Source organism: Marmota monax, unplaced genomic scaffold (genome assembly GCF_021218885.2).
Source record: "Marmota monax isolate L192 unplaced genomic scaffold, Marmota_monax_Labrador192_F-V1.1 WCK01_AAM20220418_F8-fsc00259, whole genome shotgun sequence".
NCBI classification, from domain to species: domain Eukaryota; kingdom Metazoa; phylum Chordata; class Mammalia; order Rodentia; family Sciuridae; genus Marmota; species Marmota monax.
This window is the reverse complement of record NW_026694482.1, coordinates 148,688-163,840: the sequence shown is the minus strand read 5'-3', so window position 1 is coordinate 163,840 and position 15,153 is coordinate 148,688. Positions and strand designations below refer to the sequence as shown.

General features: G+C 42.5%; 1 protein-coding gene across 8 annotated transcripts in view; it reads left to right on the top strand.

Moving 5' to 3' along the window:
• LOC124075612 (threonylcarbamoyladenosine tRNA methylthiotransferase) overlaps positions 1–15,153 on the top strand; it is a gene marked incomplete at its 3' end in the record, with an annotated part of 342,895 nt that overhangs the window by 185,002 nt on the left and 142,740 nt on the right. For all 8 annotated transcript variants that reach the window (XM_046419132.2, XM_046419129.2, XM_046419133.2 and 5 more), the window contains 1 exon segment: positions 11,944–12,064. In XM_046419132.2, coding sequence (XP_046275088.1) covers positions 11,944–12,064 — 121 coding nt within the window.

The window sequence follows — 15,153 nt, the reverse complement described above, 5'->3', positions numbered from 1 at the left end:
CTGTAACACACTAAAAGCATTTTACAGGTATGTTACAATCACTTCTGAGACCATGAGTAAAAACCAGTTTCACGTACTTACTAGTTTGAGGGGGGGGAACTCATTTGCAGAATTTGTAGTTAAGATATCAACTGTGAATGGATCTTAGGTAGAAGTTTATGGATTTTAGGTAGAAATTTATCTCAGTGCCACCATTTTGTAACAAAGTATACATTTTATTGAGTAATAAAGGCATAGTAATTGAAATGTCTTTATAAAAAATGGCCTTGAACACATTAAGTCTTTATTGTAACTCCAAAAATGCAGGTGCACCGTTTCTTAAAGCCACTCTGAAAAGTCAGCTGACGTGACAGACCAGGGTCCTAGACTGAGCCTGCAAAGAGCTGTGTTGACACACTTGTGTCTGCCACCGACAGGGTCATTGCCAGCAACCCACACAGCCTCATTTGCTCTCGGTTTCCTGGGTGGTAAATTGTATGTCATGGAAGGTCCCTTTACTCTGAAGTTCTTGAAGTGTGAGTCTGTAATGGAAGATTGAGTTCAGAGTTTGTCATTGGAAATGAGATGCTGACATTTTGGACAGTGATCTCTAGCAAAAGGGATTAGGATGTGACTAGAGTTTGTCCCACTTCCCAGTCCTTATTTGCCACATTTTACTTCTTCTGTTCCTTCCTGTTTACAAAATGAAGCTGTGGTGGGCATTCTGTACATTTTCTGTGGGCTAGCTCTGCATTGAGCTGGTGTCGGGTGGAGCCCGGCTCTTGGATTCTTTTGCCTTCTCTGGGCTCAGTTGCCCTGGGATTCTGCACAGCAGGACGCTGTGAACTGCTTAGTGTTGCTCAGGAACTTCCAGGGCAACTTTGATTTCCATCCAGGGCCACATTTATTTTTAGGACTTTGAGATTTATTTTGGGTGACAATTTTTAAGGAAAAAGGTACTTTGAGAAGATAAAAACAGAATCATCACCTGGGTGGCCATGGTGGTGCATACCTGCTATCCCAGTGGCCTGGGAGGCTGGGGCAGGAGGATTCCAAGTTCAAAGCTAGCCTCAGCAACTTTGCAAGACCCTGTCTCAAATATAAAATATAAAATGGGCTGGGGATGCGACTCAGTGGATAAGCACCCTGGGTTCAATCCCTGGTACTTCCCCAACCAAATACCTATTACCTGGAGCAGTGATTCTCCTGGGTGGTTGCTGGTCCCCTGGCCAGAGAGGGAGGACAGCAGGCTAGTTGATCAGAACCTGGAGAAACTGTGGTTGGTGAGTCTTTCCTGTGGCCCTCCACCTAGACTCCTGGCCATGTGAGCCACTCTTACATCTGGGTATTGTTGACTTCACTTAGGTGTGCAAGGTGGAATAGCCATGGTCCCTCACCTTGCCCTGGAGTGCACACACCCAGCTTACCCAGGATCCTGTGCCACCTCAGCCTCCTTCCCTCCTGTCCATGAAAGCACATCACAGAGCAATGGAGCAATGGAGCCATTTCATGGGAGTGAAATGGCTTTTTTACATATCCAGTCTTTTTTATATATCTAATAATTATTCACAAATATGATTGTTATCAATACAATTATTTGTGACCCATTTCTTAGCCCCCCAAACTTTTAAAAGATATGGGATTTGACTTTAACTTACAGTGTTTAAATGTTTTAAAGGCCTACTTGCCTTGCTTTAAGCAATATCATTAGGGGCTGGGTGTGGCGGCACACACCTGTAAGCCCAGGGATTCAGGAGGCTGAGGCAGGAGGAGCTCAAGTTCAATGCCAGCCTCAAAATAAAAAAGTAAAAAGTCTGGGGATGTGGCTAAGTGGTAAAGTGCCCCTGGGTTCAATCCCCCAGTACCACCCACCTCCCCACTGCCCCCACCAAGTCATTGTCAGTCTCCCTGGGAGCCCAGTGGCAGTCATTACAGTGGCTGCTATAACTAACTTCCATTTACTCCTCTGGCTAACCCTCCATGTGCTCTCGCCCTCCATCTGTACACCGAAGCTCGCTCGGCCTTACTGGCTGTGCAGCCAGGCCTTGGCTTAAGGTGAGGGGAACCTCGTCCTCTGGTTCCAAAGCCCATGTGCCTTCTCTTCTGTGAAGCTGCTTATCCTGAACAGAGGGAAGGGAGACGGGGAGGCCCCTCCACTGTAATACCCTTCCTCGCACATGTCGTCTAGGATGCTGCTTTCTCGTTCTCTCCAAGTCCTCCCGAGCATTTGCCTGGTCACACATCTCATTTTCTCTCTGATCTCTTTCTCCCTCTTCGGGTTTTTCTTGCCATCTAATTTTGTACCAGTGTGAAAACATTTTTTTGGTAGGAAAGAAACCCCTTTTCCCCACACAACTTTATTTATAAAGATTTTTTTCTTTAAAAGTCTGGAGTAGAATATTTGAGCCTTCTCTTGCTGTAAGGTGCTTAAGTTGGGAAATGAGTGGGTAAAAAGTATTTTTACTGTAGTCAGCAATAAAAAAAATGGTTTAACCAATAAAAAGTTAATGAGATTCTACACAGGAAATTATTTTGTCTATGTGTGTTTTTAAGGGTAATTTTTGAAATTTTTATGTAAAACACATAGGTTTTTATTGTCAAATGGTTAGGTCAAGAAAACCGTTGCACATTTTTTAAGAGAACGGCCTATTTTAAAATTCTTGTTAGGCATTTAAGCCAGGTAAGTATTACAGCTCTAACCAGAAGTATTTTAATACAGGTAGTTTTTAAGTCTTTAACAGTTCATATTCATCAGTTGTCAATTCTTAAAATTTTAAACAATTTAAAACAACATTTGAGTCATCTTTTGACCAGACCTCAGAATCCTGAGCCCATGTAATTTTTGTAAATTATTTTGTAAATAAAAATATTTGGAATATTTTTATTTTCAAAGGTGTGCCTTTTCTCTGTGCAGCTTCCTGGCATGAAGAAGCTGCACAGAGAAAGGCAGTCTGGCTTTAGTGAAAGGCCCTGAATTCGATTGGTTTTGAAGAAGTGGAAAATGGGCAACAACAGGAATTCTGGCAGACACTCTGAAGTACACACAGTCCTGTATAAACATGGTGTCCTGTCACCTCTCCTGGAAGCTTTGCTGATTTTATTCCTGTGAGAGTCCATGGCTCCCTCCTGTGTCCCGCTCTACCTGGAATCCTTGATCAGATCTTCTGTCATTTACCAATTGATTTTCCTGGAGATCTGAAGTTCCCCGAGGGCAGAAGTCAGTGTGGTAGCTCAGGACAGAATTTTTTAGGGGAGCCATGGGGGTTTGTATTTTGGCTGTCTGTATTTTGCATTTAACTTCTGAAGAATTTCTAAGTACCACTTAAGCTCATGTGTAGGATCATGAAGCTTTGGCTTCGGTTATATGTACTCATTAATATATCGCAATATAAAATTCACATCGTCTTTGTTTTTCTTGCATTTCTAAACTTTGCTTTCACCATTTCTGTAGCAGGGCCTCTCTTCCCCAGGGGTGCAGGAATGAGACTGGCTTGAAGGCCCCGGGAGCTCCTTCCCCGTCCTTCTGCTCCTGTGTGTCCTGCCCACAGTACAGTGGGCAGCTCTTGGTGGTGATGTGTCAGCTGTGGATCGGATCAGGACTGAAAGGCCATGGGAGACTCAGGCCCATCTTAAGATGCGTGGATGGGACGGCTCCCCAGCTTCCTCTCCTTCCTGTCTCACACCTGGGGCTGGCTAGACTGGAACAGTAACAGGAGGGGGCTTGACATTTTCATGTGTGGCTGACAGTGGGAATCTGAGCTTCTGTTTGGAAGGTCAGCACGACTTGCAGGCTCCAGGTTTCTTGTCTTTTGCGGTTCTCATTTTCAGAAGGCTCGAATGCCACCTTTTGTGTGGTCGGTTGCTGCTTTTCTCCTTTGGTGTGGTAACTAGGGGAGTGTAGGTTTGAGCATGAGCAGTGCTGCTGCCCTTTATTGCTGTGTGGCTGCTTTAGGTACCGACAAGAGGCATTCATAGTTTTGTGTTGTAGGCACTGAAGTTTCGGAGCTGTTGAACAAATTTGGGATTGAGGCCAGTCTCTTGCAGTAAGGCAGAGTGATCGAGGAGCTCCGTGAAGGTTCAGTACTAATGCTGAGTTGCTGATGGGAGTCCTTTGGCTTGTGACTATGTCGATGCACATTTGGTTTAGATTCCGAGAAGTAAGTTGGTACTGCAGAAACCTCCCCGTCATAAAGGGTACATCTGCTTTTACAAAATACAATAGAGACATAAAGCTAACTGCTCATTGTAATTTGCCTCTGGAAGGCATCCTCTTTAGTCTGAGGGCATTTGCTTATGTGATTGTTTATTATATGACTTTTGTTTACAAATAACTTATACCAGCTGTAACAAGCCAATGGAAGGAAAAATGCTTAAGAACCTTCCATTCCAACAAATGCTTTCCTCTTTCCATGTCCTTGTTCATAGGCAGATTTCACATTTTTGTATCAGTGTGGGTGCTTTTTTATGTGCAGTAGGAGTTTGGATACTGATCCTCATGTTTCTAGAGGTATAAGCTGTACTGTGACCTTACCTTGCCCTCCTCCCAGCCCACCTGCCTGTAGGTGAGCTGTTGGGTTCATTGTCCTCAGCCTGGCTCTGGAGACAGCAGAGATGATGTGAGTCCCATTGTGAGTGGCCTCTCTTCGCTTGCATTGATTTGCACTTGGACTTTAGTCTCTTTGGACAGTTTATTTTTATTGTTCTTTTCTCATTTTAAAATCTTTTTCTAGATGCTGTTGTAGCTAACGTTTAAAGCTTTTCTACTGGCTGAAGGAGAAGCTGTCTAATCTTAATAGCTAAGAATTGGGGCTTGAATCGGGAAGATGTTTTTGAGTCAATTCTGACGTCAATATGTGTGAAGTTTTGAAACCCAGACCTGTGACAAACCTGCTGCTTCCATTCAGCCCAACTTTTTGTTTCATTTTTCTTCTTTAAAGATGTTAAATACTTCAAGGGAGGTTTTCACTTTTGCATGGAATCAGAAAATGTTTTTTTCCCCCAAGAAGTACTGGAAGTGAGGACCTCTATTGAATGGAGTAGTTGGAGAACAACTTTTGCTTTTCTTTGAAATTGGAAAGATATGTCCAGTGACAATGCTGAATGTGTGGTTAAGAATACAGATTAAATTGATCACTCTCATCTGGTAATCTCAAATGGTAGTCCAGTTGACCAAATTTACATGAGAGTGGATGTCCTCAGTGTGTTAATTACTCTTTTCGCCTGAATTTTCTGCCAGTCTACTCCTGCCCTCTGCCCCCAGCATCGTGTTGGGTTGCTTTACTGGGACGTTTTCCAACAGGCTGACCCAGAGCTTAGAGTTCAGCTGGGTCTTCTGGGTATGTACCCTACAGGGCGGAATCTGTGCAGTGAGTGCCGTTGGCAAGAGACCAAGATGGCCTGGCAGGAGCGCTTTCTGGTGGTGAGGTGGGTGGTCACATGAAGGGAGCAGTGAATGGCCTTCACAATTAGGCAGATTAAACAAAGTCCTGGAGGAGAGGCTGGCCATTTTAGAGATTCTTGAGGAAGGGAAAAAAAGTAAATGGGAAAAAATCAGCAGGATCCCATACTGCCAGAGGAGAAGGCTGGTGTTTCTATGCCCAGTAGTGCAGCCTGGGGCCAATCTCCACCACCCCCTGGAGCTTGGGGGATCCAGAGCAGTGAGTGTGTGTGCAGAGGCCATCACGCAGTCACTAAGCACAAGGGTCGTGGTTAAGCATATTTCTGACCTTTAGCTGGTGCACGCATGCTCCAGGCCCGGCTTTCTGGCTTCCTGGGTGACAGCAGGCTGCTCCGCGGTGCACATGGGGTGGGTTCCCTCTGCACTAACAATGTGCAGTGCGGCCGGCTCTGTGGGGTTCAGGAAGGATCTCTGCTCTCAGAGGTTTACGGACAACATCAAACCTCGATTCGACTGGCACATGGCGATGACTGCAAGTAACACCCAGTGCCTGGGTACACTTCATGTAGGGTTCTCAGCATTATGAGTTCAGGAACGTGGACACAACAGGGAATTATAGGAACAACTAGAGTTTTGGTACAGAGATTTTCAGTAAATGATAATTTCAGTTGATAAAATGCTTCAGTGACATTCTTTGGTGGATTAGGTCAGATGTACAAATCAGCATGGAATCGGGGCTTTGTATCCGATTTATAAATACCTGCTGAAGGCTTTTGAGGTTTAAAATAAACTTAGTTTCATCAGAGTTGGATTTTATGTGATGCAAGTTACAAATTAGGTGTTTATTAAACTTGGTTTTTAAAAGCACTGAACTACCATTATTTAGATGAGAAGAGACATGAATTTACGTTTAAAATGGATGAGATAAAAGATCTCAAAGATGCAGCGTCAGAGCGTTTCCATCTGTGTACCAGCAGCCATGGTGCTCATCCTGCTATGGGAATTGAGTGTCTCCATTTCTGTCACTTCCACCTCCTCCTGTTCTCGTGTTCTCAGTGTCAGTTTGTCACACTGAACACCCTTCCTCCCTCTCTTCCCACTAGCACTTCCTCCTCCAGGTTCTCCTCATGTGGAATGGAAATGATGTCAAGGGATATTTCACTCTTTATTTCCTGTCCCTTTCCTCAGCCAGAGGGGTGGTGACATTCACAGCAGTCGGTGCTTGCTGAGCTGCCATCCTTTCTCCATCTCAGCTCTGGGCCTCGCTGGCTACGAGAAGGGGTCAGACAGCGGGGTGTGGGTGTCTGGCGGTAATAACGTGAAGTGCATCGCATGTCTGTTTTGAGATCCGTTTGCTCCCACACTCCTTTTTACCCGAATTCTGAATCCCTCAGTGTGCTTCTGGCCCTGAGCCCTTGTTTCTTCTCCTTTTCTTCCTAAAGAGATGCATGCTTTAAGACATTGCTTCAGTTTTATTCCTCATCTGTCAAGGTGGTTTGTTTAGGTGGCTCCAGGATTGATAGCTTGCACATGGCTTAGATGATGTTCACAATATGTTCTTCTGTGGTTTCTGGTTTTAAGGAATTAAATTGAACCAGGAATTTCATATGAAATAGGATTTCTGAAAGAGGTGGGAGATCACAGAAGTTTTGTTTCATTATTCCATTTTTTAAAAAAATGATTGTTATATGGATGAAATTCCTTCCTTTTGTCTTTGGCCAGATATGACAAGCAACTTTTATATGATTTCCTACTTTGTCTTTAGGGTACTGTATTTTTCAATTTAAAAGAGAAAAAAAAAAAAGCCTGAGACTCATTGTTAGGTCTGCTGCTCTCTAATGAATCATTGGATTGGAAAATAACTCATTTTATCATCAGGCAGAGATATGTTCCTTTACTTGCATGTAGATAGTGAAGATGAATAATTTATCAAATGTTATTAGTGCAGGCTGTATATTACTGGAGTCTCAGCAGAAATATAATGAAATTTGTCTCATCCTACTATGAACATAACATGCCTTTGCACAGCCATGACCGCACCTTGGGCATCTCTCAGAAAATTGTGGTATAGCCATGCCAGTCTTGTTCACCTGCCCAACCGCTGGACTTTTGATTGAAGAGTTCAACTTTTCTTGAAAATCTCTGGAATTTGGTTTGCCAAACACTTGCTTGACTCTAGCTGTGTTCTTGTGTCAAAGTAAAACTTTCCAGAATGAGTGGATTCCTTAATGTTTCTTATTAAAGTGATTACTGCAAAAAGGCTGTGACTGATGGTTTTATTACTTCTGGTTGTGAGAAGCTGTCTGTTCAGGAGATGTTTAAGCAATATGTCTTTCTGAAATGAGGGGTGATGAGACGTGTATATAATTGCTTAGAATCTTATGTCTGCACTAATTATGCATCTGCAGTTATTTTAAATGATTGCCTTATAAAGGTTGCCTTTGATTTGCCTTTGGCATGATTGCATTGGGAGCTCAACAAATTACCCCCCAAAAGTCACAATAAAGGTACAAATGGTCAAAAGCAAATTATGCCTTATTTTTGAACTTGACTAAAAGCATTCAACAAATTGAGAAATGTATTCATGATGACAACTGAAGTCTCTTTAAAAAACAGTGTAAGTCTGTGGTGTTGTGCCGGGGCTGCTCCTGTTTTCTCAGCTGATGGACAAGTTCGTTCAACCAGGGGGTAGCGGGCTGTGAAAGTGAGTAGCTTTATTGCTGCTACTGAGATGGCTCAGTTGATTTGGGGAACTGTCAGTTATGGTGGAGATTTTGGTGGCAAGTAATAGGGAAGGTCTGCAGCTCTACTGGACCTAGATTGCTGGCATTTGATATACAAAGCATGGACAGGCGAACTAGCCTGGATTTAACAGGGAATTCTTGTACATGAAACAGTGATAGGAAGTTTGAGAAGCTCTCCACGTACTTTCAGTTGACTGGAGCGTCTACATGAACAGAGCAGAAACTGGAGTGAGCCCAAGCTACCCACCCTTGTCTGCCTGATGGAGCCCGCCTGCACATCCAGAGGACCCAAGGGTGCCCAGGAGAAAAGACAAGATGGGGCCAACTGGAAAATGGCCCTAACGTGAAATGCCCCCACTGGGTCACTCAGAGCCATTGGTAGAGAGTAGTTATCTGCCTTGCTCAAAGTGTTTAAGAACGTGTATGATCAGTCTTTGACTTCACAAAACACTGTCAGTACATTCTCGAAAAACATTAAACAGGGATATCAGCAACCATTCATTGTGGAGAGAGAGAGCTTCGTAGATTTAGTCTCCACGAATCAACTATCCTTGGGGGGCGATGTGAGTTTTGACTTGCTATGATATGTAATCTAAGAGGTCAAGTCTTCAGACTTCATTTAAAGAAATCAATTGTAACCATGTTCCTGATGAAGAATAGTCCATCCTTTTTCCTCAGTGACCAACAGTGTTGGATTTAGAAGACAAGGATTCCAGAGAGTAAGGGAAAACATAGTGGAAAAATGCAAGGAAAGGATTGTGATAGTGACTTGAAAATAGAAATTATGAAGAGGAACATGTGGAGAATCTGGAGTTGAAAAGCGCAGAAATAGATGGAAGCCTTCGTCGGGGCCCCGCTGCAGGTTTCTAGGTGGCTTACGGATAATTACCAGTCACGTTGGAGAGTGACTAGAGAAATGATCCTGTCTGAAGAGCAGAACTAAAATGAGCAGGACCTCTCTCACTGCTGACTTTAGATGTCACCCTGACTGGATGAAGGTGTACTCAGCTATCTGGTGAAGCATCTTTACTGTCAATGCTGTGACAGGCACTGAGCCTTCTCCCTCTGCTGAAAGGGAAGCTGTGAGGTTTTGATTTGATGGGGATGCCCTGGGGGTGTCTGTGATTTGCTTCCTGAGGGGATGGCCTTGGGGGTTGGTGGACTGGGTGGTGAAGATTTGCCCTCAGGGTGGGTGGGGAGTATCCAGTCACCTGGAGACCCCTGGACAAAATTGTGGAGGAAGGGTGCATTCTTATTCTCTTTTCAAGAGCTGGAATACTTGTTTCCTCTTGGCTTTGGACTTCAGAACTTCAGATTCTTTAGCCTTTGATCTCTGAGACTGGTACCAGTTGCCTCCAGGGCTGTTAGCCTCAGCCTTGACTGCAGATTTGCACCATCCACTTCCTGGGTTCTGAGGCTCTGTGCTTGGACTGAGCCACGCTCCTGGCTTTCCTATTCTCTGACTTGCAGATGGCCCATCGTGGGAACTCTTGGCCTCCACAATCAAGTGAGCTGACTCCCTAGTCAATCCCTTCTCATCCCTCTCTGAATCCTCTCAGTTCTGTCCTTCTGGAGAACCTTGAGTAGACAACCTCAGAGACCTCTGTGGCCACATCCAGCACACTAACACAATGTCATGGGAGCCGCAGAGGACCAGGACAGAGAAGAGTACAAAAACTAAAACAAAAACCTACTGGTTGAAAACATCGTAAACCTAAGGAAAAACTTTGTGGATCAAAAAATCTAACTCACTTGCATATGGAAAAATCAGAGATCTCTGCCTGGACTCACCATCAGCAAACTGTTGAAAGGCAAAGTGAAAATTTTGAAAGGATAGGAGAAGTAGTAACACTTATCAGGGAAACAACAATGAGATTAATAGTTGACATCAGAAGCCAAAAATGTCAAAGGAATGTGGCATGTTCAAAGAAAAATCTGGCAATTAGTAATGAATTAGTGAAAATTATCTTTCACAAATGAAGGAAAATATATTCTCAAAGAATGATTGTTGCTAAATGACTTGATTTAGAAGATACTAGAAAATTCTTTAGGCAGAAAGGAAGTGGTATCACATGAATTTCAAGAAACAATAGAAAGTGTTAGAAATGGTATACAGGTGGGTTAGTATACTCCTACAAGTATGTATTTTATGGTTTTTTTTCTCTTTTAAAATGAAAATTATAGCGCTGTTTTTAGCTTTGTGCAACTATGTACGTAAAGTGTGATAGCAATTCCATAAAAGAGGAAGCAGGAAGAGAAACAGCTCTCAGCTGACTGAGAAGTGATCTCGGGCCCCTGTTGTACAGAGAAGAGGCAAAGTAGATCCTAGACCTCAACATAAGCACATAAGAAGAAAACACAGAATCTTCACGTCCTTGGGATAGGCAGATCTATGAGTTCTTAGATATGACACCAAATCCATGAGCCATGGAAGGAAAAATGGAACAATTGGACATTGAAAAAGCATTTACTTTTATTTATTTATTTTTTTTGAGAGAGAATTTTTTTAATATTTATTTTTTAGTTTTCGGCGGACACAACATCTTTGTTTGTATTTGGTGCTAAGGATCGAACCCGGGCTGCACGCATGCCAGGCGAGCGCGCTACCGCTTGAGCCACATCCCCAGCCCAAAAAAGCATTTACTTTTAAATAGAAGCTACCATCATGAAAATGAAGCTTTAAGCCACAGACTGGGGGAAAATATTTACAAATCTCCTGATGAAGGTGGGCATACAAAATCGTATCACCACTGTGAAAAACATCATTCTTAAAAAGGTAAACATAGATTCACCACTCGACAGTTTTAGGAATATGTGCAAGAGAAATGAAACATGTCCATAGAGACATTATTGTAACGGCCATTCTTTGAAACAATCCAAATATCCATCATCTGGTCAGTGAGTCAGCAAAATGTGCTGTATTTGGTATGGGACTATTTTGAGAGGTGATAGAAATGGTCTAAAGTTGGGTAATTGTGTTGATTGCAAAACTGTATAAATTCACTTACAATCATTGAATTGTATGCTCACACTGGGTAAATCTTATAGGATACAGCATAAGCTCAATAAAGTTGTAGAAAATAGTACTGTACATAAAAAAACCAAATGACAAATCTGGTAAGATAAATGAAGAATGTGAAAGGAGTATGCAAATTCTTAGTACTGTCTTTTGTATAAGCCTTAAGTTATATTAGTATTTAAAAAGTAATGAAATTATAATGGCTCTTAGTATTAGTCTGATTATCTTATGTGACTTTTTTTTTTTTAACTATTTTATTTATTTTTTAATTTTCGGCAGACACAACATCTTTGTTTATGTGGTGCTGAGGATTGAACCCGGGCCGCACGCATGCCAGGCGAGCGCGCTGCCGCTTGAGCCACATCCCCAGCCCCTTATGTGACATTTTATAAAAATAAGTTTAAAAAGTTGTGTTTTAAAATATCGTACCATAAAATGCAATTTTATCTTAGCTTTGATTTTCTGTTTGCTTTGAGGGGCTTCTGATTTTGTTTTTTTAATAGAGCATTCATACCTGTGGGACTCTATTCCGAGGACATGCCTCTTTCTGTTTCTCAAGTATACAGCATAAGTATGCAACTTAGCGTAAGCAAAATACTTTTAACTGCGGACCTAGAACACAGCTGTTTTTCTTCTGACACTTTTTTCCTAGGTTCAAATGACCACACCTTCTCTAGGGTGCTTTTTTCTTTTTCCTCATAAAAGACAAAACTAAATGCAAACGTTAGCACATTTGTTGAAAGCGGAAAATTAAAGTGGAGTTGTGTGACTCACTGATGTGTACTTATGTTCTTGATTTGAAGGCCACTCTGTGCGACTTCTGGGCCAGAAGAAGGATAATGGAAAGCGGCTGGGGGGAGCTCGGTTGGATTTGCCCAAGATCAGGAAGAATCCACTAATAGAAATAATTTCCATCAATACCGGGTAAGCATCTCTCAATCTTACTCATAAAATATTCAGTATTCTGTATGCTCACCTTTTTTTTTTTTTTTTTTTTTTCCTGGACATGTGATGTTGAAAAGTAGTTGAACATTTTCTTGGGAAAGAAAAATCACAAAAGTTCAAAAGTTGTGGATATAAGATTCTTCTAAAATGTTTTCTGTCTGCAGATCACACGTTTTCAGTAGGATTTTATGTCTTTGATATTCTTTTCATTTTTGGTAGTAAATATAGGTTTCATTTTCTAGCTATGTCCTTGGTTAAAATCTTTTGTAAAAAGAACATTCTCTGGAAGAGCTAATGACCCATCGGCTTTGCTTACTTGTTCAATGGATCATGGTAAATGTGCCTAAAACACAGGCTTTGATTATTAGTTATTTGAAGGGCTTATTTTGTTAGGTTACTTTAGTAGTGCTGGGGTGGAGCCCAGGGTCCTGCCCACTCTTGGTAAGTGCTCTAGCGCTAAGCTGCATCCCAAGACCTGATGCCTATTTTAAAATGTCATTCTTTTATACTGGAAAAAAATAGCCACATGATTATGATTATCAAGTATATTTTTAATTTCCACACCTTTGTCTAAAATCCTTCTTGATTATAACTTTCTCTATCTACTAATTCTTGGTTCTATTTGCATTGATTTAATTTTGGTTTCTTTCTTGAAAGAGCTAGACTTTCTCTGAAAGTCCGAGGAGACCTGGGGCTTCTGTTCTGGGAAATGCTGGGAGCGCCCGTGTTCCCCAGGGATTAAGCTGGCCTGCTGTCTCCTGACTGCCACTTGCCTCCTGGCCTTGGGCCCCTTTCCCCCTCCTTTCCCCTGAGGACAGGTGGGCTGAGCGTCCTCCCCTGTCTCCTGTTCTGCGACAGCTGGGTTCCTCGGCTCATCTCTCTCCAGTCTCACTGCAACGTGGTTCATCCTTCACTCTGTTGGCAAAGGCCAGAGAAGGCTGAAGGAGTCATCTGGTCTTCAGTTCCAAGCCCCGTGGGGTGGCGCCCAATTGGCCTGGGGGATTGGTTGTAGCCCAGCCTCTGGCCTTTAGCGCTGAGGATCAGAAACCCAGAGTTCAGGAGCTGGGAAACCAGAGACTAACCAGAGTGAACAGTGAGAAGCAAGGTATCTCCTGGCCGCGCGCCTGGCACTCTCCCCTGGCTGCAGCCACACTCCCGCACAGGGGTTTCTGTTCCCTTTCGCCGGACATAGTGGTGCCTGTTACAGCTCCTGAGTTTCCTATTTAAGATTGCCGTGTTCCTGTTCGCTTTCCCCGTATTTGCCCCATTTTCCTCTCTAACTTTCATCACCCTATAAAAAATACACGTATGTTCATTTATGTTTTATCATTGCTCTTCACTGGTGTGGTGCCCCATGAGGACAGGGACCTCTGATGGCTCTGTTACCACAGGACAGTGTACCCAGTGTGGCCCTCCTAAATGCTGATTACTGAAGGATTGGTTGAGCTATAGAACTTGAAAGGGATTATACTAAATTTTCTTCATAGTGTGGATTGCTTTGCCCATTGGACAGTAACTCTTGACGTTTGTAATTCTTTCAAGTATTTGGAAGTCGTTCTTTGAAGTTTGCTGCCTAAGCATGCTTTCTCCCAACAGTGCCTAGAGGGCCAAGTCACAATGTTTTTGAGTCATCTTTTTTTTTTGTACATCAATTCCCTTTTGGGCAGACATTCCTTTATCTGTGTTACCATGTCACCGTCTGTCAGCCCCTATTGACCAGGATATGTGTGGTGTCTTGAAGACAGCTTTGCTCCTGCTTTGAGCCTATGACGTGCCTACCTTATCTGTTTTCTAGAACCCCTGTGCTTCTTCATTTTGTCTGCACACGTTGCTCCCCATGGTTGGTCACCCTGAGGACCCTGACAGTGTCCCATCCAGGCCTTCTCTGTCTTCATTCTAGGCCTTTCTGTACTCTGAAGGCTTTGTGCGCTTGGCTGTCCTTTCCCATGATCCTTCAGTGCTCAGTCATGTCCACTGTCTCTGGATGGCTGGACCTGCTCCACGACTGGGTAACTCGCTCTCTACCGTTGTGCACCAGAGCCTTTCCTGCTTAGCAGACATGGCCCTTGGACCGCATCATTTACTCTTGGGTGCTGGCAGTACTCCAGTTATTTTCACCTTCTTACCTCCAAGTTCAGTTTCTAGTACAAATTTAGTTCTTAGTAAATATTTTTTGAATAAATGTTTTAAGGCCATTATTTTCTGTTGCTAGACACTAAAATAAAAAAATAAAAATTTATTTTTTAAAATGTTTAAAATTTCAAATTAAAAAAAATTGCTTCAGGCTAACCATTTAAATAGCATTAGATTAAAATTTTTCACATAAACTCTTTCAATTTTCCTTGTGGATTTAGTATTTTCTACAAATGGAACTGTATTCTAAAAAAACTGTTTAGAGCTCACTGCGAATTTGCTGTCCCTCTCATATTCTCCTAGTACCTCATATTAGAATGTAGAATTGGCCCTTTACAATTGGCCCATTAGCAGACATACCTGGATATTGAGAGACCTCGATGCACGTAGTCTTGAATTGGGATGCTAAGCTGATGACTGCTCCTCCTCCTCTCACATTAATTGCCACCCACTCACATGCTTATGCATGCAAGCAGCCTCACGAATACTTGTACACAGCATCTTGACTTTCTAGTTTTCTTTTTTTGCTGCCAGTGGAGCTCTGTCCTTTTTATTTTTTTATAAACACTAGCTTTTAAGTACTTTAAAATTGTTATAAGCATAGTTAATTTTTCAATAGAAAATTATCCTTAGGGACTGGGGTTGTGGCTTAGCAGTAGACTGCTCACCTAGCACATGCAGGGCACTGGGTTTGATCCTCAGCACCACATAAAAATAAAGGTTAAAAAAATTATTCTTATTACCACAATCCTAACACTCTTCAATAGTGAGATAGCTATTTCATACAAATTTTTCATTTAAGAAGAGCATCCCATTTGCAGGCAACTTTTATTACATGCATTGGTGAATTGTGAAGCTACCATTAGACTGCACAGAGCTGTGATGCTCCACTCTATTTCTAAGTGGAAACTATAAAAGGAATATTAGTTACTGTC